This window comes from Lepidochelys kempii, chromosome 1 (genome assembly GCF_965140285.1).
Source record: "Lepidochelys kempii isolate rLepKem1 chromosome 1, rLepKem1.hap1, whole genome shotgun sequence".
Taxonomy (NCBI): Eukaryota; Metazoa; Chordata; order Testudines; family Cheloniidae; genus Lepidochelys; species Lepidochelys kempii.
The window spans coordinates 192,045,460-192,068,955 of NC_136380.1; the positions used below are offsets into that span (position 1 = coordinate 192,045,460).

Below are 23,496 nucleotides of genomic sequence, written 5' to 3' on the forward strand. Positions count from 1 at the left end.
GAGGATTCCCTGCAGCACCCACTGAACTCTCAGAATTACCAGGCTTACAATTTGCAAAGGAACAGTACATCACAGTTTGTAAGATTCAACTCAGGACCATTTTGCTTAACACCACAGCACAGATATATTTATTGTGAAAACGAGTAAGTTTCTCATCAAAGAAAAGAGATTTGAGTAATAGTGAGTAAGAACATTGGAAACAAATGGTTACAAATAAAAAAGTCTAACATTTTCTGCAGACTAAATTTAACTAACAAGTTACTCTCTTCTCTAAAGAAGCTTATCTCACCCAAAGTTCTCTCCAGCATTTTCAACCAAGCCTCGTTAAAACCTTTTTTTAATTAAGCAAAAGCGCTGTCCTCTTACTTCCTCAGTGAAGCATGCCTGGGTGTCTTCTAGGCTCCCAAATATAGTCAAGCAAACTTTGGTATGCACCTCAAGATAAATTTATCTACCCCATGCTGTGTTCTTTTTTCCCCCCTTAGTTTCTTTCTTACAATCCTACATTTGTATTCAGTTCAAAGGGGTGATCCAAGGGACACACTGTGAACAAGACAACAGTCAATTTAGACGTAAACAGATAGATGACTAAATATCTCCTCTGACAGAAAACCTGTTTTTCACCATTGCTCGTGACCGTACCTTGATAAACTTTAAGAGTAATTTTCCTGTGCATAAACACAACTTCTTATGCAGTATCTGTACATACGTTTCACTATACTCATGACCAGTGTAACAAGAGCTATCATTTGAGGTCCCACATGACATCACTTGATGGACTATAATGTACACACCAGTCTCATGAGATTCCCTCTGCATCACCTTGCCAATTGTCATTAAGAGGCCTTGGGTCACAAATTTTTTTAACAGTAATTTAAGATATTAATTTGAGGAAAAAACTTAACTTGTTAAAGTGCATGCAAGCTAATTCTAATAAATCAAATGCCAGAACATTTCCTGCCCTGCTTCCAATGAGAAAAGCTGCAGGAGGGAACACTTTCCACAGGATTCCTTCACAGAAAGGATTCCTGCACTTTCAGGTGAGGTTTGCCTTCCTCCCATAAAGGCTGAGCAGCTTGCCCCCAGCCTTAGCCTCCTGTGTAAAGGCCTTAGACTCTCATGCTGGCCCTGTACTCCTGGCAGCATGGCTCGATACAATATCACTACTAGGTGCTGCAAGATAATGAGTAATAAGAATAGTTCCAGTAACCAATAAATAGCAGTAGGTGGACAAAGAATATTATCCACAAGAGTTCTCATTTACTGGTGTTTACAATTACTGTTTTCATGACCGTGTACTTCAAATTATAATGGAAAATTTAAGATTTGATTTACTTTATTTTTACAGCCTAAATTAAAAATATAGTTCAATTTCTATTAAAAATTTTCACCTATGACTGTGCTGCTGTCTTCAGGAATTAAGAATATTGCAAACATTCTGACTCAGCAGGTATTAGAGGTCAAATTCCGCTCCTAATTACACTAGCCTAAGTTACGAGTCAACTCTACTGAAGTCAACGAAATTATTCCACATTAACATTCCTTCACTATGGAAAAAAGTGTTACAAGATACATGCTAAGGTAAATTTAACATGACAAAACAGAGGCACAGTTTACCTACACTGTGCTGCAGCCGCAATTCTTTTTGGAGAAGTGGCATTTAATTTTAACTTGATGTTCTACATGTAAAAATGAGATTAACCAGTATATCAGTTTTTAATTTGCCAAAGTAAGTCTCTCCTTTTGTACTTGAAAAAAGAAGTAGTTATTGGCTATGCTAAAGAAAACAAATTATACAACTAAGTTGTCATGGGTCTTAAGGCATGAAAACTAAGTTTTGCCGTAAAAAAAAGCCATCCAGATGTTCATTGGCATGGGTATTTTTCTTGGGACAAAGTTTTGTTCAGTGAAAACAAACATGACTTCAATATTAGTGTCATTTGACTAAATATTTATATTTCTGAAAGAGTAAAATCATATTTCCCCTCACCTTATTAATATTAATTTTAACCTTTTTTTAGGCCCAGTTTGGATTAGAGAGCTGTTGACATTTTTATAAAATTGACTACTTTATACAGAGTAACTGATTTTACAAAGATGAAAAAGGTAAATGCATCTGAGATCACCTCCAAATCAAACAAGAAGGTGCAATGACATTGCTAGTACTCAGATAAGAGGTAGGGGGGAGGAATGGAGTCCCATGGGGGGTGGGGGGAAAGAAGAGACTGACAGGCCGAACCCCTCACTGTGGCAGGGGGAAAACATCCCTGACTCCACTAGCTGCAGTGAGAGGCACAGCCACAGAGGGCACACAGCCCCTGCTCCAGAGCTGGCCCAGCTACGGGACAGGGTGCGTGGCCCCCAATTCAGTCTCCGCCAAGTCCCGGCCGTAGTGGAGTGGGGGCACACACGGCTCTGGGAAGTCGCAAGGGGGGCGCTTGGCCCCAGCTGCTGTCCCTGGTGAAAGCAGCGGGGCTGGGGTACATGGCCCCTACCAAGCCCGGGATGCACTGGGTCTGGGGGGCCTGACACATGACAGGTTCCGGCCCCAGCTGCAGCCTCCCGCGGATGAAACAGCAGGAGTGCAGGGTCCTGGTTCCAGCCAGTCCACTGTAGGGCAGGGGTGCAGTCCCGCCTCCTCCTCCCAAAGCCCTAGAAGTCAGGGAGGTCTGGTAAAGTCACAGAATCCCATGACCTCCGTGACTAAATCGTAGCCTTAAACATAAATAATGGTTTTGTAGAAACATTTGCTTCAGAAAAAAATATATTAATGTACTATTCAATTAATGTACTATTACCTTATGGAAAATGAATTTTTCTCCTAACTTTGGTAAAGGTTGAATTTGCAACCTTACCTCTGTACTACTTGTATATATCCATACGGTAGTTTTTGATTACATGATCACATGGTATTTCTGCATAACTTCCATAATTTTCCACAACTTCATATAGGTTTTTCATTCTTGTTATTTTGTTGCATAGTTGCTCAGTAAAATTTCTTTTAGACTTTTATGCTAGTTCTCTTCCAGTTAAATCATGTTGCAACTGTCACCATCTATATATTATGTTTAACACGATATTTTTCATTCTTTTGGGAACAAATCCTGTTATAGCAGAGATATATTTTGCAAACTGTTTTTCAAAGAAGCAATTAAAAAAATACAATGAAAGTGGTCTTAGAGCATATAGTTTTAACATAACCTAGCTTCAAATTGTCTCAAAGCCAACTGATACTTCTTTTGCATATAGGATATACTTTTACAAAAAACTGGGTAATCCTTCTTTAATGAGTATTTACATACAGAATACATGATTGTACTTTCACTGGAACGTTATCAATATCTGACTTAAAAATAAATAAAACAAAAATGGATTTCCCCCCATAAGGTGAGAATAATTTGTTTTCACACGGTAGCATTAAATACCAGCTGTTTGAGCAGCACCAGAAATGTACTTGTTGACAGTTTATTTAATTTAAAACCCATAATTTGTCAGCCCCTCTATCAAAAAGTTAAATCCTAGAATTTTACACCTATAACTGGTTAATCAATATTAAAATATTTTACACTAATAACTTATGTTAATAATATCCTAATGAATCGTCATTACCACAGCTCCCCCTAAACTGTGCAAGCATGTACTTATGCACCTTGCTGGAATGGACTACACGCTGAATAGTGCAGTGGTTCTCAAACTTTTTTACTGGTGACCCCTTTCACATAGCAAGCCTGTGAGTGCAACCCCCTTTATAAATTAAAAAAACTTTTATATATTTAACACCATTATAAATGCTGGAGGCAAAGTGGGGTTGGGGTAAAGGTTGACAGCTTGCAACCCCCCATGTAATTACCTTGCGACCCCCAGCTTGAGAACCCCTGGAATAGTGAGTGTTACCACAGAAACAAACCCTTTCAGCAGGAGACATCTACTTTGTAGCTGGGGAAGAGTTGGCTTTGGCGCTCATTTTCCTCCCAAATGGAGGAAGAGGATGCTGGTTCTCCTACTCAAAGAGATGCAGGTCCCTTCCTCCAGCACCCATTGTGACCCCTTTTTCCCCTCAGCCAGGAAGTGCGAGTTGTAGACACGGGAGTGATTATCTAAGGCTTGATTGCCCCTTCCTACCAGAGCTTGTGGGAAAAGAAGAAAAGATTCAGGCTTGACCTTTCCCTAAGCTTGTGGGATAGGAAATAAAGAGTGAAGATCCCAGTGCCAACACTATAGAACAGAAGAGGAAAGAAAATCCGAGCACACAGGTAGTGTATTTTTTGTCAAATCCAAATTTCAAGGTCAAGGTCTCACCAAGATCCAGAACACTCCTCCTGCCCCCCGCCAACCACCCACCAGCTCCCCACCCGGAGAGTAAGGTGACCTTATTTCCCGAAACTGAAAAGGGGACACACGGGGCAGGCACGAGCTGCCTGGTGTTGCCACTCCCCCTCCCTGTCCTAAGTTCCTCTGTGCCCCAACTGAGCCAAGTAGCAGAGATGGAGACAGAGAGGAAGAGGAATGGGTATGGGCTGGGATCTGGCAGCAACGCAGGATGTGAGTACTTTTGAGTCAGAGCCAAGAGATGAAGCTATTGGACTATGATCCAGCTAGCGGTGCAATGCCCCTTTGGGAGCTGGGATAGCAAAGGGGCAGGAAGGAATCTTCAGGTAGCAGGAGGGACCAAGGAGCCTTCAGATACCAGCCCTACGCAGATGCGGGGAGGCCGGGATGTGGCAGAAGCTGACCGGAGGTGGACTAAGGAAGGAAAGAGACCGGTTGGGGTGGGTGGGAGGGACTGGAAAGGGCTCTGGGGACTGGCTCCAAAGGACAGGGGGTGGAGAGCACACGAGGACAGGGTGGGGGGCTCCGGGGACCACTTGTGGCTGAGGTGAAGGGGGCTCAGGGACCACATGGGGGCAGATGGCACTGAGGCCAGGATGAGGGAGGGCCCCAGGTACCGCTCGGGGGTGGCGGGGGAGGGTGGGCATGAGGCCAAGATGCGGGGCACTGTGTTGCACTCAGTGCCCCAGCACAAGTGGATGCTGCAGAACCCTGTCAGGTGCTTACCAGCCAGGTTGCCTAGGGCCCACGAGTCGCAGCTCCATGGCCCAGCTGGGCTTGCTGTCTCCAGGGAAAGAAGACAAGAGTTTGAATGAGGGCCTGGACAACACTGCCCTCAGATCGAGCACGTGACACACCACTGCTCCCTGACTGGAGGGGCAGGGTATATTGCAGACACATTAGGCTGTCTGTGGGGGAGGTGTGTGTGGAGACATCCCACTGCAAACATTGCCGCTTACCCCTCCCCCACATCACTGTGCTGCTGCCCGTGGGACTGAGGCTGCACAAACAGCTGTCCAGGGACACCCCATGCCCCACAACCCCGCCCAGTAGGGGGTAGAGGCCCTGCACTGGGGAGCAGGCACAGCCCATGCAGTCCACTGGAAAACATCTGGCGGTCTAGATCTGGCCTGCAGTCTGCCTATTGACTACTCCTGTCCTAGCAACCTCCCCTGTCTCCTGGTACACAGAAGAGCAATAAGAATAGAGACTCCAGAGACTCACTAAGGCCTGGTCTACACTACAATATTAGGTTGACCTAAGGCAGTTTACACTGACCTAACTCTGTACGAATCTATACTAAAAATGTAGATCCCGCCAAAGTAACTTGCCCACTACATCAATGTAACTCCACGTCCAGGACAGGCGTAGCGCTTAAGTCAATGTAATTAGGTAGACGCTGTGTTACTTATGTCAACTATTGCTGCCTTTCAGAAATCATCCCACAAAGCTCCACACTGGCAGTTAAAGCTGTGCAAGCACTCCTGGTGAGGACACACACCATCAACACAAGGAACGTAGCGTGGACACGTAAAACTAATTAATTCACTGCAGTGGCTGTATGCTGACGTAACTTAGGTCGACTTAATTTTGTAGTGCAGACTTGCCCTAAGACTGGAGGAAGGACAAGCACTAGTTTATTTGGGAGTGGGAGTAGCCAATTACCAGATTTGGGGGGTGGGTGTACAGGGTCATCAGCAGTTAACTGACTTGGGGATAGGCATAAAGCAAAGATGAACTAGATGGTTAGGAGAAACAGTAGGAAGTAATTGAAGGGGAAAATACTAAACAAGCAAAAGATGAGTTGGCATGACCAGGAGAGAATGTAAACAAGGACAGAAGGACTGAATTCAGGGGAGGGTAAATAGGAGCAAGTGAAACAAATGAATAATTTGGTAATATGAATGTGAACCGTTAAGGGACTATGCCCACAGGTATTAAACATTTCCTGCATGATGTTTAGAAATCAGTAGTGACTACAATTAGGCCGGCTTTCTGGGAGAAGTCCCAACAAAACAGCAAACCAAACAAACTGCACCAATGTAGTTCACAGTAATTTTATTTTTCATATTAACAGTGATTTGCACAAGGTTTGCAAGTATCTGACCAAGGAGCCCAGAGTTCTACTACACCAAGTTTCCTGGGCAAGTTATTAAATGGTTGTTTTTCCATTTGTAAAATGGGGCTGCTAATTTACACCCAAATAGTCATTGTTATGTAAAGTGCTTATATGAAAAAGGGTTCGTAATGGACATTTTCATACAATCTTTAAAAGTGGCGACAAATCTAAGTTTAGAAGTAAGATTTTTTTAAAATTTAAGACCAAAAGAAACAATTTAAACCAAAAAAAAAGAATCTCACTACAACCTTAAATACACCCATACATGCTTAACACGTACGCAGAACTAAAAAATTTGAATGTTTATTATAAGTGAAATGAACTTCATTCCTTTTTATTGACCAACCCGAGAAAAATGCAGCAAATATGTAAAGTGCACTGACAGATTAAATGAATTTTTAAATTCCATTGGCTTCCAATAATCCAAGATGTTACACACAAGTTTATTTGCAACATATGATTTTCCCTTAGTAGGTTTCAAACAACTGTATTCGATCCATTTAAAAATAAAATCCAATAATACTTATTCTGAAATTGGCAAAATTAGCTTCTATTGGACTTCTGCATATGAAACAGCCCGAGAATCAGGGCCTACACAAAAAGAAAAGCATATTAACCTGAGGGAGTGGCTATAAGAACTTTGATAGATTTTGTATTATCAGATATTGATACATAATTGATACAAGGGGCTGTAACATACATTCTGAGGCCTTGAGAACTACCTTTTTATTATGTGAGAGGGTTAAGATGTAGAGTTATGCATAGGGATTGAACTCTGCAACTCCCTAGAATGTCAGTGAGATTTCAGTGTTTAAATTCCAATGCATAACTTTGAAAAAATATTAGGTATGAGACTCATGAAGGCCCCCAAACACATGAAGGTAACTAGAGGTTGACATAAACCCACTATACTAAGGTTTTGGTTTTTTTTGTGTTTTTTTTTTTTGGGGGGGGGGGTCGTTGCATGTTTAAAAAGTGAACACACTGTTGAGTCTGACTCTAGTTTAAACTGAAAAGTTTTTTAAAAAGTTGTATTTAATAGAAGGGTAATAAATGATTTACCCAAAACAAAAACTCAAACATTCACATTTTTCCTACATTATGGACATATCCAATGTCTTTGTATCTAAATTCCACATGAAAATGAGGCACACACTCAAAACAGATATAGATAAAAACAATATTTAAGACACTACCGTAGCCATTTTATTTCCCGTGAAAAATGCAACAAGTTACACCATTTTGGCCTAAATGCTTACCAAATTCTCTTTTTAATCCCTAGCCTTTTATTTTTAAATTAGAAGCACTGACCAAGTTTTTCCAGTAGCGTCTTAAAAGGTTTTATAAACAGTATTTTCAAAATTGCTCCCTGGCTAAAACATGTATTAAACCATTTCAGCAAGTAAGTTTTCACTACTAAATTATTATCTGAGAACAGAAAACCATCATAGACGAGCTGGCATCTGCAAAACAAAACAGAACCAAACTGTGGTGCAAATGGTGCCACCTCCTTCTGTGCAGGGCTGTAAATTGATGTCACAGTAGAGGATAGCAGGCACTGTTCAGTCCTTACACTCCTTTGCTATTTAAGACCAGTTTTCAGAGTAGCAGCCGTGTTAGTCTGTATCCACAAAAAGAAGAGGAGGACTGTAGCTCACAAAAGCTTATGCGCAAATAAATTTGTTAGTCTCTAAGGTTTCAGAGTAATAGCCGTGTTAGTCTGTATTCACAAAAAGAAAAGGAGTACTTGTGGCACATTAGGGACTAACCAATTCATTTGAGCATAAGCTTTATTTATTTATTTGAGCATAATCCGATGAAGTGAGCTGTAGCTCATGAAACCTTATGCTCAAATAAATTGGTTAGTCTCTGAGGTGCCACAAGTCCTCCTTTTCTATTTAAGACCAGAATCATTTAGTAATCATTTTAGCAACAAATAAAATTTAGTATCTTTACACAACCGTATAGACAACTATATAAACCCAATCACAAAATACTAGCTATGGTGAACTTGAATTTAAATTATTAACATATATGCTGTAAACTGATCTACAGAGCTCCCTTTAACCAAGTCACTAAATAAAAGATTTCCACAAGTATTTCTTAGGAACACAGAAAGTAATCTTCTCAAATTTATGCACATTAAGTGACCTGAAAAAAAAAATCAAGTCAGTCACAGCAGTGTTGTGTAACATCAAAACATTACTATGCACTCAGGGGGGGCTTACTCACTACACTGATAAGGCATATCTCAATATTGTTTTTACCATAATTGCAGTGATCTGTCAAGATATTTCCATTTTTATGTGCTTCCACAGTTTACCTTTAAGGTTTGTTTTCAAAGCAGCTAACACTGGAAATACTTTCTTTTGCCAGGACAACATCCATAAACACACTTATAACCCTCTAGAGAGTTGCCTTAACCTTCTACTTTAGCCTATCATTTGTCTGGAGCCACCATTTCCAGTTTTGCACCCAGAGGTAACAACTTCCAAATGACTGTTGTCACTGAAAAGAATAAACACAGAAGTCACTGAAAACAAAACATGCGTTAACGACTTCAAATTTTATGCGCACCATTACTTGTTTTTGTAAAGCTCTTTCAGATACTCAGTTAGAAAGATACTATTGAAGGGCCATGTATAAAATATCAAGACACAGAGGTGGTCACTTTCAGCCTGTACTGGTATACAGAAGCTTTGAATTAAAGATCATTAATTTTACACAGTTAGAAAGTTTGAATTAGCTCTTCTATACGAAGAAATCATGCTGTGCTGACATAAAGAACAAAAACAGCAATCCAGGGCACAAAAAAAATAGTCTAGAAGCAATCTCTTGCAAGTAATCCATTGCAATAAAGGAGTGGTCCTAAATGAACAGTGAAACTAACAAAAGTCTTTAGGTCCTTGTATATATGTTTATTGTTTTAAGTTACTAAATACATTCTACAGAGCTTGAAGAGTTAGTTGTACACTCCTTTGTTTTCTACCAATTTAATAAATAAGCATTTACAAAGATATGCTATAGATATGTGTATTTTAATACAGATTTAATGGATATGGGTGAGTATTGCAATAAGTCACACTGGAGTAGGACATAATTGGGTACTAGGTGCAGGCTACCTAAAAGGCTGTCTTGGGTACACTGTGAGGCACAAGACTGAATACCTTCAGCCACTCAAGAAATGCAGCAATTGCCTACTAATACACAATCTGGATGGCTGACTGCTATTGAAATATGGCTCATTCACGTCACATTTTTTAATTTATTTTTTCAAAAGCTTTTTTAACATTTATGTGTAGGTTTAAGCAACTCATTGCCACTCTATAAAAAGTACTTCAGAGTGCAAGAATAAGAAATTAGCAGGGAAATTATATATACTCTCTCTACTATTCTGAAAACAATTATTTTCCTGACTTTTTTTTTTTTTAAATACCTATTCACTATCACCAGAAGCTCATTTACCCTTTCAGAAGCAAGTGTTAACTTGCTTTCTTTTATAAATTTAAGTCCCCTGGTCTGCAGCAATCTCCACCTATCCAGAGCCTTTGCATCCTGCAGAGCCCCTCGCAGAAATCATGACCTACATGTAGAACATAAAGCATCCATACTTTACCTTTCACCTACGAAGTCTGGCACAAGTGGCTGAAATGGCTACAAACTGCTTCAGAAAAACCATTGTCGGAGAATGAGACAGTTTTAAACTGTCACTTACTACCTCAACCTCCTATTGCCTCCCACTCCCACTAACTGCTGGTTTTGTCTTTCCCCAACATTCCCCACCTCTATTCCACATAATGGGCTCAGGTATTTTGTGAGGAGCTTTTTTTTTTTTTCTGATCAGATCCCAGCTGCAAACTATTGCATCCTGGCGCACATCTATGACATCATTAAAAAAAATCAAGCAATTATGTCATTTTAGAGAATCTATGTACCACCACACTAATCCCTTCTTACCCTCTTAAAATGTAGGCACACCTATCTAGAAAAGCACTATTTGATATAGAATATACAACAGAGATATTGTCATAACTGCCTCTCCAGCCAATACCTTAAATTGAAATTCCAATACAATAAAGCACACTTCAACAGAGTAAGGGGGTCCTTCTGTTCCAACACATGGTACCTCTTTATAACATATCCCAACCATAAAAATCAGCTGTGTACACATTCCGCAGAGTGCTAGGATTATACCTGAACCTGCAATAATATTATTTGCTGACGCTGATTTATACCACTGTCCATATTAACTTGCAACCTAGTTATTTTAACAGTTTGCTTGCTATTTTGGAAAGGAACAAATAGCTTCCTTTAGACAGTTCAACCTCATAGCATCTTTTCTAAGAAATTATCCACACAGCTGCTTTTTCTCTTTGACCAAGGAACAGGAATACAGTGATGTTAATTAAATTCCACACTACTGAAGAACTTCAGAAAGGAGAAGTACAAGCTTTTTTTATTGGTACAAAAGGGAGGGAGGAGGTTCTGAAGTGGCCTGTCTCTTGGTTGAACTTAACCAGCACAAAGCTCAGATCAGGAGTCTAGAATGTTGTGATGGGTTCTGAACTGAGTGAAGAGAAGATATTGTTTAGAGAATGAAGAAAATATCTAAATGAGAAAAGGAATGCCAAAGTAACATAGCATTTAATAGCAAGACGGATTGTTTTTGAGTTAGTTTTAAAAGGAGAGAACAAATTGAGAGAATGCAAGTCATTGGGATCTAGAAATTTATATCATCATTCTATATTAGTGAGCAGTTCTGCTGCACGCACACTGAGGTTGAGGGCTTTTTGCACCACTGCAAACCTCACTATAAATGTACCGCATTGATTTAATATGGGGCTTGTACATATGCAACTTAATCCTTTTCCAAACTATGATAAATCATAGCTGCAAACCCTGCTTTACACAGCTGCAGCTCCTCTATGGTGGGGATTTGGAATAATGCAGCTACACAGGAATAGAAATCCCTTATGCCAGTGGTTTTCAAACTTTTTAGGCTGTGTAACCCTTTCTAAATAGTGTGGTCCACCTTGTACCCCCATCTGAGACATGTAATGACCCTAACCGTGATTGGATTGCCAAGTCTTACTAAATAAAGTACACTGTCCACCAATATAGGATTTTTTTCACATATCTCTTGACAAGTGCTCAAATATACCAATGTGAAAACCACTGCCTTATGTTGACAAGCCTTGAGACTCAAGGATACTTCCACAACACGCCAAGGATTATACCTTGAATAAGAACATAAATTTGCATTTACTGTTCATCTGGCCAACACTAAAAATCAGATAGAATGAAAACAAGTTCTGACACTTACTTTGATTTGGATTATTGAAAACTTGTATACTGCCTGAAGAAAAAAAAACTGAATCCTTCACACACTCAAAATTAGCACCCACCTCCACTCTTCAAACAGAAGAGTAAGAGGCTGGGAAAGTTTTGCAAAATCTCTAGCCAACAAAACTGCAGCAAAACCCAACTGTTTGGTGCTTTAAAACACTGTATTGCTAATAAAATGGATTATACATTTTTTGTATCCAAGTTCCCTCTCTGGTCTTGGCCTCTTCCTGTTGTCTATTTATTCATCTCCCTGTGTGGGTGGTGGGATTAGCATATACAACTATCACCTCACCAGTACTTCTTCCTGAGGGAAGAGGGTGCATTACAAAACAAGTTTCACTGGAAAGATTTAAGACCAAATGCCTATCCTTGGATAAAAAAATATACCATTCCCTGTCAAAATTAAGACAGCCCATCAATTTCAAAGTCACAACTTCTGTCTGAATATTTTTCCCTACTATTGTTGCAAGCAACAGTTAAAATATTATAACTGAAATATTTGACAGATTTTTCAGTTTGTACTTTTGACATTGTGTGCTGGCAGTTTATGTTTATAGGAGTGTCTCACAACAAAGGGGAAAAAAAGTTTGAACAACAGAAATATGGCTGTAAATCCACTACCCAACTATTTTCGACTCATTTATTATTTTGATTTATACTACCATAGCACACACAGTCATGGACCATGCTGTGCTAGGTTCTGCACAAACACAGAACAAATGGGCAGTCCCTGAACTAAAGAGCTTATGGTCTAAATCTCAATACACTCAATGTCAAGTTAGTGTCCCATTCAAAGAGACAACAGGAAAGCAAATTACTGAAAACATAAAATATCCAGCATTCTGGCAATATCTGCTGAGAAAATATGGAACTTTGGTAGACGACCCCCGCCCCGTCCTAAAAGTCTCCCGGAGCTGTATGTCAGAAGTTTAGAAATGAAATACATTCACGGACATTTTCTAGGCCAGATACTAGATAGCTGGGTGGCACTTAAATGGGACAATGCTTCCTCAGAAGGTACTGCCTGGTGTCCAATTAAAGGATACAGAAAAAAAACTACCTGCAGTTTTCGGGTTAGCTAGTCGGAAAGCTACTTCAAGATGAATGTCGGAGGCAACCCAACCATTAGGAAAGGCGTTAAGAAGAGGGCCCTGGTAGTACGCTGGGAGAGACGCTACATTTAGGCGAGTGTTTCCTACCGACGGTCAGTGTCAGAAATCCTCCCCGCAAGGATCCCCGGCCACACAAAAGCCACACAACCTGTTTGGCCCCCAGCGCACAAGAAAACAACTCAGCACGTGCTGCCATTTCTCTGGCCAGGGGGGTGCCAACGCCTAACCTGGGGTGGCTGTACAGCCTCCCACCCCCGCCGCGGCCAGACCCATGACCCACCCCTCCTCTCCTCTCCTGCCTCACTTCCCCTAGCGTGGACACGCCCGAGCCCGAGCCCCGGCCAGTCCTCGAGCGCCCAGCGCTCCCCTCCGACCCCGCCCGTGACACCGGGGAAGGCCGCGGCAGAGCCACGGGGCGGTGGGGGGCGGCACATCCGGCAGCCAGGGGAGGAGGCCGCAGATCGGACGGGGAGAGCGGCCGCCCCCAGCCACCGCCAGGGCTCGGCCCCAAACCGACCCCTCGGGGGGGTGGGGGGGGAGGGCGAGACTGGGCTCCCCGCTCTAGGGACGGGACGACACCTGCCGGACGGGCCCCCTCCCCCTTCGCGGGCCCGCGGGAGGAACCGAGCCGAGCCGCCCTTCCCCCCCCGGCCTGTGGGAACCGAACCGGCCTCAAGCCACCGGACACCCCCCAGGCTGGCGGGGGGAGGGGCGAGGAGCGGCCCGGGGGCGGGGCGGGGCGGCGCTCACCTGGCAGAAGCGGCGGCAGTAATACTGGCTACTGAGCGCGGGCGAGACCCCGGCGAGGAGGCGCGGCCCCGCGATGGCCTCCAGCTCCTCACCGAGCCGCTCCGACTCTTGATCGCTCTCGTCTTCCGCCATGCTGCTCCGGCCGCCCTGCGCGTACCGAGCCCCCCGCCCCCGCCCCGACACACCGGATGGCCCGCCTGCTCCCCTGCACCTCACATCCGGCACCTCCCACCGGCCGCGATCTCACGGGCTACTGAACGTGCCAATCATCGGCGAACGGGAGAGAGGGAGGAAGAGCGGCCCACGATCTTTCACCCTCAACTCCTCCCTTCGCCCTGTCTCGGATCGCTTGCGCTTGATTGGATGAAAACTACCGTCGTTACTTCGGTTCTGCCTTGTGATTGGTAAGAGGTGAAGTCAATCAATTTCAGAACACATTTTTTTTTCCCTACATCTGATTGGGTTTGATATCCGTCCCTCATAGTGAGCATCCCTCCCCCCGCCTCCAGATTGGACGAAAGAGCTCTCCACCATCAGATTTTTCCCGCCCCCAACTCTGCCAATGGACGGTAGCTTTGCTCATCTTTTTGCAGTCTCGCCCGGCGACCAGTCCCTGACATGTTTCTTTCGGTTAACAGCTCACTGATTGGAGCAGACGTCGCTAGGCTGCCACGTCCCGCCTACCGCGGCGGGTAGGGTGGGTGAATCGGTGCGGCCGCGGGTTGTGCAGAGCCCGCTCGCCAGGGGGCGGAGATCGGGGGCTGCCCGGCCGGGCCCCGGCCGCCCTAGGGTGGTAAGACGCGAGATGGGTGGGAGAGGGGGGCGCTGCGCTCTTGGCCCTGCGCGGGGAGCCGGGATCGGCTCGCGGCTGGGGCGGGTAACGGGGGGGCGGGTTGTAAATGGGGCGGGGGGAGAGACTAGGTGGGGGGGGAGCATGGGGGCTGCGGGCGGGCGGGCGGGGGGCGGGGTGTTTCATTCCGGGGGGGCCGGGTCCGCTGCAGGAGCGGGATGGGCGGGCGACAGCGGGTGAGTGGGTGTTAGCGAGCGAGTCCCCTGCGAGAACCAGACACCTCGCCCCCCGTCATAGCTCTCAGCACCCCCTGTTTCAGTCTCTTTTCTTATCCCTCCCCTAGACACCCACCGTATGCTGCCTTTGTGACAGCAAACTACTTACTGTGAAGGGTTTAGGCCAAACAGAGGTAACATCTGTGCATTCGTCTCAGAGATACATCACCCCATGCTTCAAAAACCTAGGCCCCACTTTTGCAATGAGATGGATGCAAGTTGTCTGTTGATTTCAGTGGGGCCCTGTGAAGGAACAAGGGTTGCCTGTTCCTGTCTAATGCTGTGATCAGTAGGGCTTTCTGTTGGTAATCCCTTAACACTCTTATTTTCAGACTCTAATTTAAATACATACGTATTTGGGATATGAGTCGACAGAGAGTGGATATTCTCAAATTAGTTCTGACAAAGCGTCAAGTGTTTCCATTAGCAATTTTTGGCAATGTCTTGTTAATACTACATTGAGAAGGGTGTATTTTCTGGAATAAAGGGTATTGATTCGAAGGAGGTAAACAGAATGAAGCAATGTTTACTCTCAAAACAGTAGTTATGCATCAAAATCCAAAGTTTGTCTAATAAAAGTAGTTGGGAAGAAGCTACATTTCTCTAACAGTAAAAATCTCTTCTTAAAGTACACATCTAATTTCCAGTGATGAGCAGTCTGAATTTATTTAAAACTGGGTCCTGCCTCCTCTGCAGCTATAGAAACTTTAGAACATTTTACCCTCGTTCAGGAGAAATTTCTGCCTCAACAGAAACCTTTTCACCATGGCATGAGGCTACACATTCTTCCATTCATGTAATTTTGTCTCAGCTCCTGGAAATTTGTCTGTTGTTCAAGATAAATACCATGTCAGCCAGTTGATGTAAACATTTTAAAATAGATAGCTGTAGGTCCTTGTGTCTCTCACAGGCTGTTCAAGGTGACTTATTAACCAAACAAATCTGAATCATAAGTAAAACTCTGCATTCCCCAGACTATTGCAGGATAGTTGAGTGGGATATCTAAATTATCTTGACGTTTCTATATGTTGTTTCTTGAGTACACATCTCTCACATTGGCTTCCTGGTGGTCATATCTAGCATGTACAATATTTTGCACACAGTTATATCTAAAGTGAATAAAATACATCTAGATATATAAATGTGGAGCCTAGGCCACTTGACTTACGTGAATCTGATATGTATTTGTCTTGTTTTTTTTAAAAAAGCGTAGTGAAAACAACAATGGAGCGATTTGGAGTGAAAGCTCCTCCTTCCCGTAACCGTTCTAAGACGGCTTTGTATGTGACCCCTCGGGATCGTGTAACCGAGTTTGGGAGTGAACTGCATGAAGATGGAGGGAAATTGTTCTGTACTTCCTGCAATGTGGTCCTGAATCACGTTCGCAAGTCTGCAATCAATGACCATCTCAAGTCTAAAACTCATACAAAGCGGAAGGCAGAGTTTGAAGAGCAGAGTGTCAGAAAGAAGCAGAGGACTCTGACTGCTTCTCTCCAATGCAACAGTGCTACTCAGACAGAGAAAATCAGTGTCATCCAGGACTTTGTGAAGATGTGCTTGGAAGCTAACATCCCACTTGAGAAAGCTGACCATCCATCGGTGCGAGCTTTCCTGTCTCGCCACGTAAAGAATGGTAGTTCCATTCCGCAGTCAGATCAGCTAAGGAAAATGTACCTGCCTGATGGATATGAGAATGAGAACCAGCTCCTCAGTACAGAAGACTGTTGAGAAGATGACTATTTTCGGGATGGAGTATTAAAGTTACATATTGATGGTGTGGTTTATTTTTATATTCATGCATACACAGTGTTATATATTGGTTTTACAGCTTATTTTGTATTACTGTCGAAATGACAGTCTATCACCAAAATTAGTGATGTGCCACAGACTCTTGATAATCCTACTGTAGAGTTTATATCCACTGTGATTCAGAACTCATTTTCAAGGTAGGGAACATCATATTGCTGACTATGTAAAGGCCAACCATAACTGGTTGTGACATTAAGAAATGCTCACTTGTGCATGGGAGACTTTCTATGCCAACTCAATCACCAACATGACATCTTCATTACGCAAGAAAAGACCAAACAGTAGGAATTACTTTACTACATCAGACCGATGGACCATCTTTGTCCAGTATTCTGTCTCTGTCAATGACCAGGAATAAGTCCTGTACTGTTAGAGTGCAAAAAGTCATATAATGGCCAATTACATAGTAACCTGCACACAGAAGCAAATTCTAACTGCTGGTAAAGGTTGACTTATGCCTTGCAGCATGGGGACTTATATCCTTTTAAAAAAAACCACTTTTTATCCTATCTCATGTAACTCTGGATGTTCTTGTCTATCTAAATACCTAATTATGGCTTCACTTTTCTCTTAAAGCAAGGAGTTCCATAGGTTTGTTACACATCGCATAAAAGAAAAAGCAGTTTCTAATCTCAGTTTTAAATTTGCTGTCTTGCAGTTTCAATGCGCCTCCTTATAGTAAGCCGACAGACTAGTGTCTTTGAGCAAGGTGCTGGCCTATGAAACACATGCCTGATCACAGTCACTTATACTATATTTTGCTGTGTGTTTTCCTAGCATGACAGCAGAAGCAGAACTTCTTTTTAATCTGTTACCTATAAACCAGAACCCAGCTGGAGCTGATCAGGACATGGGAGCTGCAGCTCAAGAGCCCTACTTGAGGATGGGGTCACTTAAGCTCTTGCACTCATATCCTTTTCCTAGGTCTTGTGCTTGTCGCAGACTAAGTGACCTCAATGTGTTTTTAAAACAGTTAATGTTGATGCCAAATAGCTCATGTAGCTATGAGGTAAGTGTACCGAAAAGGACGCAACAGAAGAATAAGTGTTATCTGGGTTTCAGTTCCTTTTCCAAGCCAGTGCCACATTCACTGGATCATAAAAAAAGGGAATTACTGTGTTTCAGTAATGTATTATCTCTTTCTCTAAATTGTGTAATTCTCAACCCTTTTCACATCTTTTTGAGGGGGAGTTGTGTTATGCCTAAATTAAGTATGGTGGTAGCCCACTAAACTTTAGGGTCCAAGAAAAATCTTGGGTGAGGAGAGAGAGAATATTGTGCAGAGGGAAGTAACACAACTGCCTTTTCTGCCTGCCTCCTCTGGGCTGGGATTCTGTGAGGTGCTGAGCATGTCCTAGGCAGTGCAACATGCCCTCCACTCACCATAAGTGTGCTGTCTCAGGTTTAGCTCCTATTTTGCTGCTTTTTCCCTGTCTTGGTTTTCACTAACTATATTTCTCATTTTTCTTCATTTTGCCCATTTAGTGCTGACAGTAGCATTAACTAATTGCGCTTACAGGTGGGGTTGTAGAGGGACACAGATTAGCCTATTAATTTGGTTGGTTTCTGCAGCTCGGTAGTGTAAAATGCACGTCAGCTTGAAGAGAGGAAACAGTTTAATGTGGACTATTTTTATGCAGTCTTCAAGAACTTGTCAGATGAATGGCTCAAAGTGTATTCACACAATTTAATCATTTCTTTCTTGCAACTGGTTGCCTGCTGTGCAAGGTGTCTTTGCATAGACACAGCAAACTAAATGAATAGCGTGCAGGCAAATTGTTGCACCGGTGCTGAGCCCCATTGAAGCCAGTGAGGCTTGACATAGAGCAGTCTCCCCATTCAATATCAATTGCTGGCTTAGGACTTCAGAGAGAAATAGTAGTTGAAATCTTTCTCCTCATCTTGGATGTCTCAATTTGCCTTCACAAATGTGATTAGCTATGGGATGTGTTTGTTCCAACTTAGGATCATGCATTGCCTGTTTCATATAAATCCTCTTAAGACATGAATATAAGTCACCAATGCCAATAGCCTTTTCTCTTTTAAAAAATTTTTCTGTTCTTCCATGACAGCTCCTCTTCTTGTTTCAGTGGAGTCATGCTATCTGCACTTCATTAATCAAAGTTAGATATCATTGAATTAATTTTCTACTCCATCCATACAGTTGTGGTAGGGTTGAATCACAGAGGGGAAACAGTTGTAAGTATTGAGAAAACAGCTTGAGTATGAATTTTTGAAATCAGTCTTCCATTAAAACAAAGAAAAAAGTGCAATTTTAGGTGCTAGTTTGAGATGACTAATTCTGGCCTTGATTTTTTAAAATCATTTTACAGGCTATTGTTGAAATTAAAGTCACTTTAAAAAGACCTAAACAGAAATGTTTTTTCTGCTCTCTACTATCAAACTAAAATAAACCCGCTTCAAAAAGCTATGCTAGCATTATGATTAAGGATACACAGACTAATGAAACAAAAAAGGCCATTTCGGTCTTGTGTTGGAAGAAACAAAATGTGTCAGACAACTTTGGTAAATAAATTATGTTGTTTTTCAAGTATTTAGGAGATTACTACAGATAATGGAAAATAAAGCTCTTGATGTCAGCCTTTTAAAACACTATATTTGTCTATATAATGTGATAAAAATCTGTGGTCTAAAATTAGACTTCCATTATATCAATTTACAAGTTTGATGTAGTTTTTCACAGGCTTCCTCAAATACTTCAGTGCCAATTTTTCTTTTTTAATGAAAAGTCAATGCTAGCAGCACACCCTTGTAACAAACCTTAGGCGTGTCCAGATATCTTGGTGTCATTAAGTTTGCACAAATGTCCAAAATAATAATGGAAATACAGTGGGTGTTATGAAAAGAATAAATAGACATGTTAAATACAAGGCACATACTGTCTATATAAGATAACGGGTGCTGTATAGTGAAACCTTTTTGAAGCTTCACTGTAGCTATACTAGTGGAAAAATGATAACCATTTTTCTCTCTTGAAACTTTGGTTCAGAAATACCAGACATCAGTCTGTTATGGCAAGTATTCAGAAATAAAAATATTAAAAATACAAGCGGCATTCCAGGCAAATTTGAGTCTTCAAAAAGTAAGTGTGACAGGCATGTGATATGGTAGAGTTAGGGGTCTGCTGCATGTGAGTTAATTTATTATGTTTCTTCTGTAATTCTAATCCAAAATGTGGATTCCATTTTAATCCAAATTGCCTTTGAGACACTTGTTTTCTTTTAAAATTAGAAATGGGTCCCATGCAAAGTCCCAGAAAACCCCTGCAAACTTCGTCATGCTCAGATAAAAATTTTGCCCTTGTCTAATTACACTTGATTTTGGGGGGAAATTTCAATGAAAACTTCAATTGGAGCTCATCTCTAACTTTCATAAATAAGAGACTGTCTTAAGAATTCAGTATTTTATTAAATAGTTTATTTAAAAAATCCCATGGGTTTTCCTTACTTTTACAAGAAATCTGCATTATTTTTCCAAATGCTTCCTTGCGGGGAGAACTCTTAGTCAGTGGGGTGGGATGGTAGAAACTTCTCGTTTTCAATTACCTCTAATATGGTAGAGTTAGGGGTCTGCTGCAAATGGCTTTACCACTGTTAAAATATTTGCTTGTTGTGGTTGTTTTTTAACCTTGTAAATAAACTAGATTAACTAATTGGCATCTGTACACTACTTTGAAATGCATTTTTAAAAGCCAGTTTTCAGAGTAAGAAGGTAGGCAAAAACAACATTCCATATTTCACAGTCGTTTGTGTGTTTATGCACCAGGTTTATTGTAGTTTGTTCAGGCAGTTTGTGTGTCACCAGGACACAACCAATTCAAGTTCTTGATTTTTTTTTATTTATTTATTTTTTTTAGCTCTAATTATTTTAAAAGCATTTAGAAACCTGTAATTTGGCTGGTCATCAGTTCATACATTTTGCATAGTTGGAGAGAGAATGGTTTTCAATTAAAAGAGAAACTTGGTTCTGCAAAGTGTTGGACAATCTCATGACAGAAAAACTCATTAGCCTGAAAAGGATTATTTTAGTCTGGGTTTATTTTTGTATTTTATTTTTATTTTTTTTACTGCTTGTACGGAACTGAACAGTAAAGCACTCCAGCCCTGGTTTGTTTGATACCATATTGACCTAGTTTTCACAGAGTCTCTGGAAGTCTGGCAGTGAGATATATTCCCTGTTTATTGTGTTCACTTTGTACTCATTGCTAACTTTTATTTGCGCAAGCATGTAACCTGAGCACTCATTGTCTGTGTAAGATTTTAAAGTTGTGTGTTGAATTCAATAAATTTTTAAGCAAAAAAAAAAGTTGACATTACCAGCTGTTTGAATGCACCATTACATATGAAGTTCTTGAGTCACAGAAAGCTTGCAGTGATTACTAAAGAGGCCCTCCTATGCCTGTTTTTAAAACTGAAGATTTTATACTCAGTCAAAATGGCATGGAAAGAGTTTAAGAAGTTGATGTTCAAGGAGGAAGGATATCCCAGTGATTAGGATGCTAGCCTAGGACTGGAATTGGACTCAGGTCTGCCAAAAGTCACCTAGTCTCTCCATGCCTCAGTCTGCAGGTGTAACATGGCGATAATGAGTGTTGTGAGGATAACTATGTTACAGATTAAGAGGTGCTCAGATATTATGGTAATAGGCTATATAGATAGAGTCCTTTCGTTGCGTAAACAAACACACTTTTATGTATAAACTGCATTATCTTATACAGCTTAAATTTCTTCATTTGTAATGCAATTTATAAAATTATAAAGATAAATACAGAATAAACAAGAGTCACTAGATATATAAATATGTCTGGGAATGAATAAAATATTCAGAAGTTGCTGCAGTTCAGTGTCAAGGAAAGGCAGTGGCCTGTCTCTGGAATCCTGAAAGAGGATGGCACTGAGGCTGGAAGTGTTACTGACAAGTAAAGGACATTGTCAAGTGGCAGATCCCCCACTACAAGAATCACACGATTTGCTACATAATCCCATGACTGTTCTAATGCAGTTTAACTATTTGAATGCCTATGCAATGACCTATGAATCAGATGTTTCATCCATGTTTATAAAAAGTCCTACTTCTCCATTATCATCATATCATCATACTGTAAGAACAAGTATTGTGCATTTGCTGAAGCGGACCACTTCTGGTACGACCCAGGAAATGTTATTTTAATTAGCCTGTGTTCTGCTTTATCTGGTGATAAATGGAAAGATTTTTATATTTTATACTAGTTTTTCATAATGTAGTTAAAATAAAAGCAATGTTAAAATTACAAAAGAACGCTTTAAGAGCAAATACTTATACTATACTTATAATACTAAATAATACTTAGTCCTGCCGTTAATGCAGGGAACTGGACTAGATGACCTCTTGAGGTCCCTTCCAGTCCTATGATTCTATGAAAGCCATCCCATAATGTGGGATTACAAGCTGGTGGTTATACCAAAGGAGGTGAGCTTGCGCACGCTGATGCATACTTTAAGCCTAGTTTTTATAGTGGTTCAAAAAATTACAACTATTGCAGTTTTGCTGGGTGATAATATTGCAGCAAAACAATAATATAATGCAAATAAAACAAACTGCAATATAAAAAAGGAAACCAAAAACAGTGGAAGGTAGGCCTGGCTTGACCTGCATAATAACATGGGTGAGGTCTCATTTCTTAGGAGACAGGATTTGGGAGTTAAATGAATCAGCAGCCTGGAAACAGAATGGGTTTGCTAATTAGGATACATTAATGGGTCGATAAGCTAAGTGACAGAATGTCTGTACTAGCTAAGATAAGGGAAGACACTCAAGGAAGCATTTATAATAGACAAGATAAACCTAGAACACAAGATGAGGTACAGAGAAAGTCATGCATGGACAGTGCTTCTATTGAGCATGCTATAACGGGCTGGTTCCTACAAAGTAACCAAGTCAGTCCCTAAGTGTGTGATGCTATGTATCTGCAATGTAGTGTGTAAATGTACACAAAGGAAGAGGTTTGGTGTGTATTTTTAGATGTATGGTATGCCCTACACCCACCCCCTATGCTTGAGTCTGATCAACTCAGCGTAGCTTTCCTGTATGCCAAATAAAGATATCTGAGTGACAAAGTCTGGATTGAACTGACTTCTTGGAAAGCCGAGTGGAAAGAGGTGTTGGCAAGAATCCCAACATGTAGGTTCCTCCTCCTACTGTCAGAAGCAGTCCCTGAAGCATCACCTCCATCTCAACTGAACATTGAGTGAGTTAAGTCTAAATGCCTGAATTTAGGTCTGTTGTAAATGTTAAAAATAGTGTGCAGTGTAGTTGTAGCCATATCGGTCCCAGGATATTAGAGAGACAAGGGGATGAGGCAGTATCTTTTACTGGACCAACTACTGCCTCACCTACCTTGTCTCTCTGATATCCTGGGACTGACCTGTCTACAACTACACTGCATACCACAATACAGAACTTGGGCCAGTAAAAGATATTACCTCACCCACCTTGTCTCATTAAAAATAGTAATTAGACAAGATGAAGAATAAAGATCAACAGTCATAAGTATCTCCAGGCAGGTGATATGTGTACTCCTGGTACCTCAGAAGCAGCCACCTATCAAAAGAACATGTAACTCCATGTGGAAAAGATGTGTGATCAGGGGCAATTTAGTTCTTCATATGACCTGCCAAAAGCTGTTCATACCTTCATGACCCAAGTCTACTAAAGATTAACTTCATCCACTCTTAAATTGAACAGATATTTCAGCCAATCATGAACTAATCAAAGATAGGTTAGTGCCTCATCAACCCCGTGTTATGAACTTCACAATCTATTCCCTTCCCTCCCCTGTTTTTGTTGTTGTGGTATAGTAAAGTGCTTCTGACATAAGCTCTTTTAGAACCTTTCAATTCCTGTCAGTTTAAGTTTCTTGGAAGGTCATTCTCTTGGCTCAGTGACTTCAGCTCCTCATAGAGGTCT

General features: G+C 41.5%; 2 protein-coding genes across 3 annotated transcripts in view; one reads left to right on the plus strand and one right to left on the minus strand.

The window, feature by feature from the left end:
* Positions 1-13,852, minus strand: part of ZNF654 (zinc finger protein 654) — a 59,187-nt gene extending 45,335 nt beyond the window's left edge. The window contains exon 1 of the mRNA XM_073305704.2: positions 13,657-13,852. Coding sequence (XP_073161805.2) covers positions 13,657-13,788 — 132 coding nt within the window. The 5' untranslated portion in view covers positions 13,789-13,852. The remainder of the gene's footprint in view (positions 1-13,656) is intronic.
* A 437-nt stretch (positions 13,853-14,289) lies between these two features.
* CGGBP1 (CGG triplet repeat binding protein 1) lies at positions 14,290-16,495 on the plus strand. Of its 2 annotated transcripts, none has more exons than XM_073305726.2 (2): positions 14,290-14,449; positions 15,935-16,495. In XM_073305726.2, exon 2 carries the CDS (start codon positions 15,946-15,948, stop codon positions 16,447-16,449), a length of 504 nt encoding a protein of 167 aa, XP_073161827.1. In that variant the 5' UTR covers positions 14,290-14,449; positions 15,935-15,945; the 3' UTR covers positions 16,450-16,495. The 2 variants fall into 2 exon arrangements, with proteins under 2 accessions (XP_073161827.1, XP_073161817.1); XM_073305716.1 differs by having other exon boundaries at positions 14,292-14,449; positions 15,930-16,495.
* Positions 16,496-23,496: the final 7,001 nt, after the last annotated feature.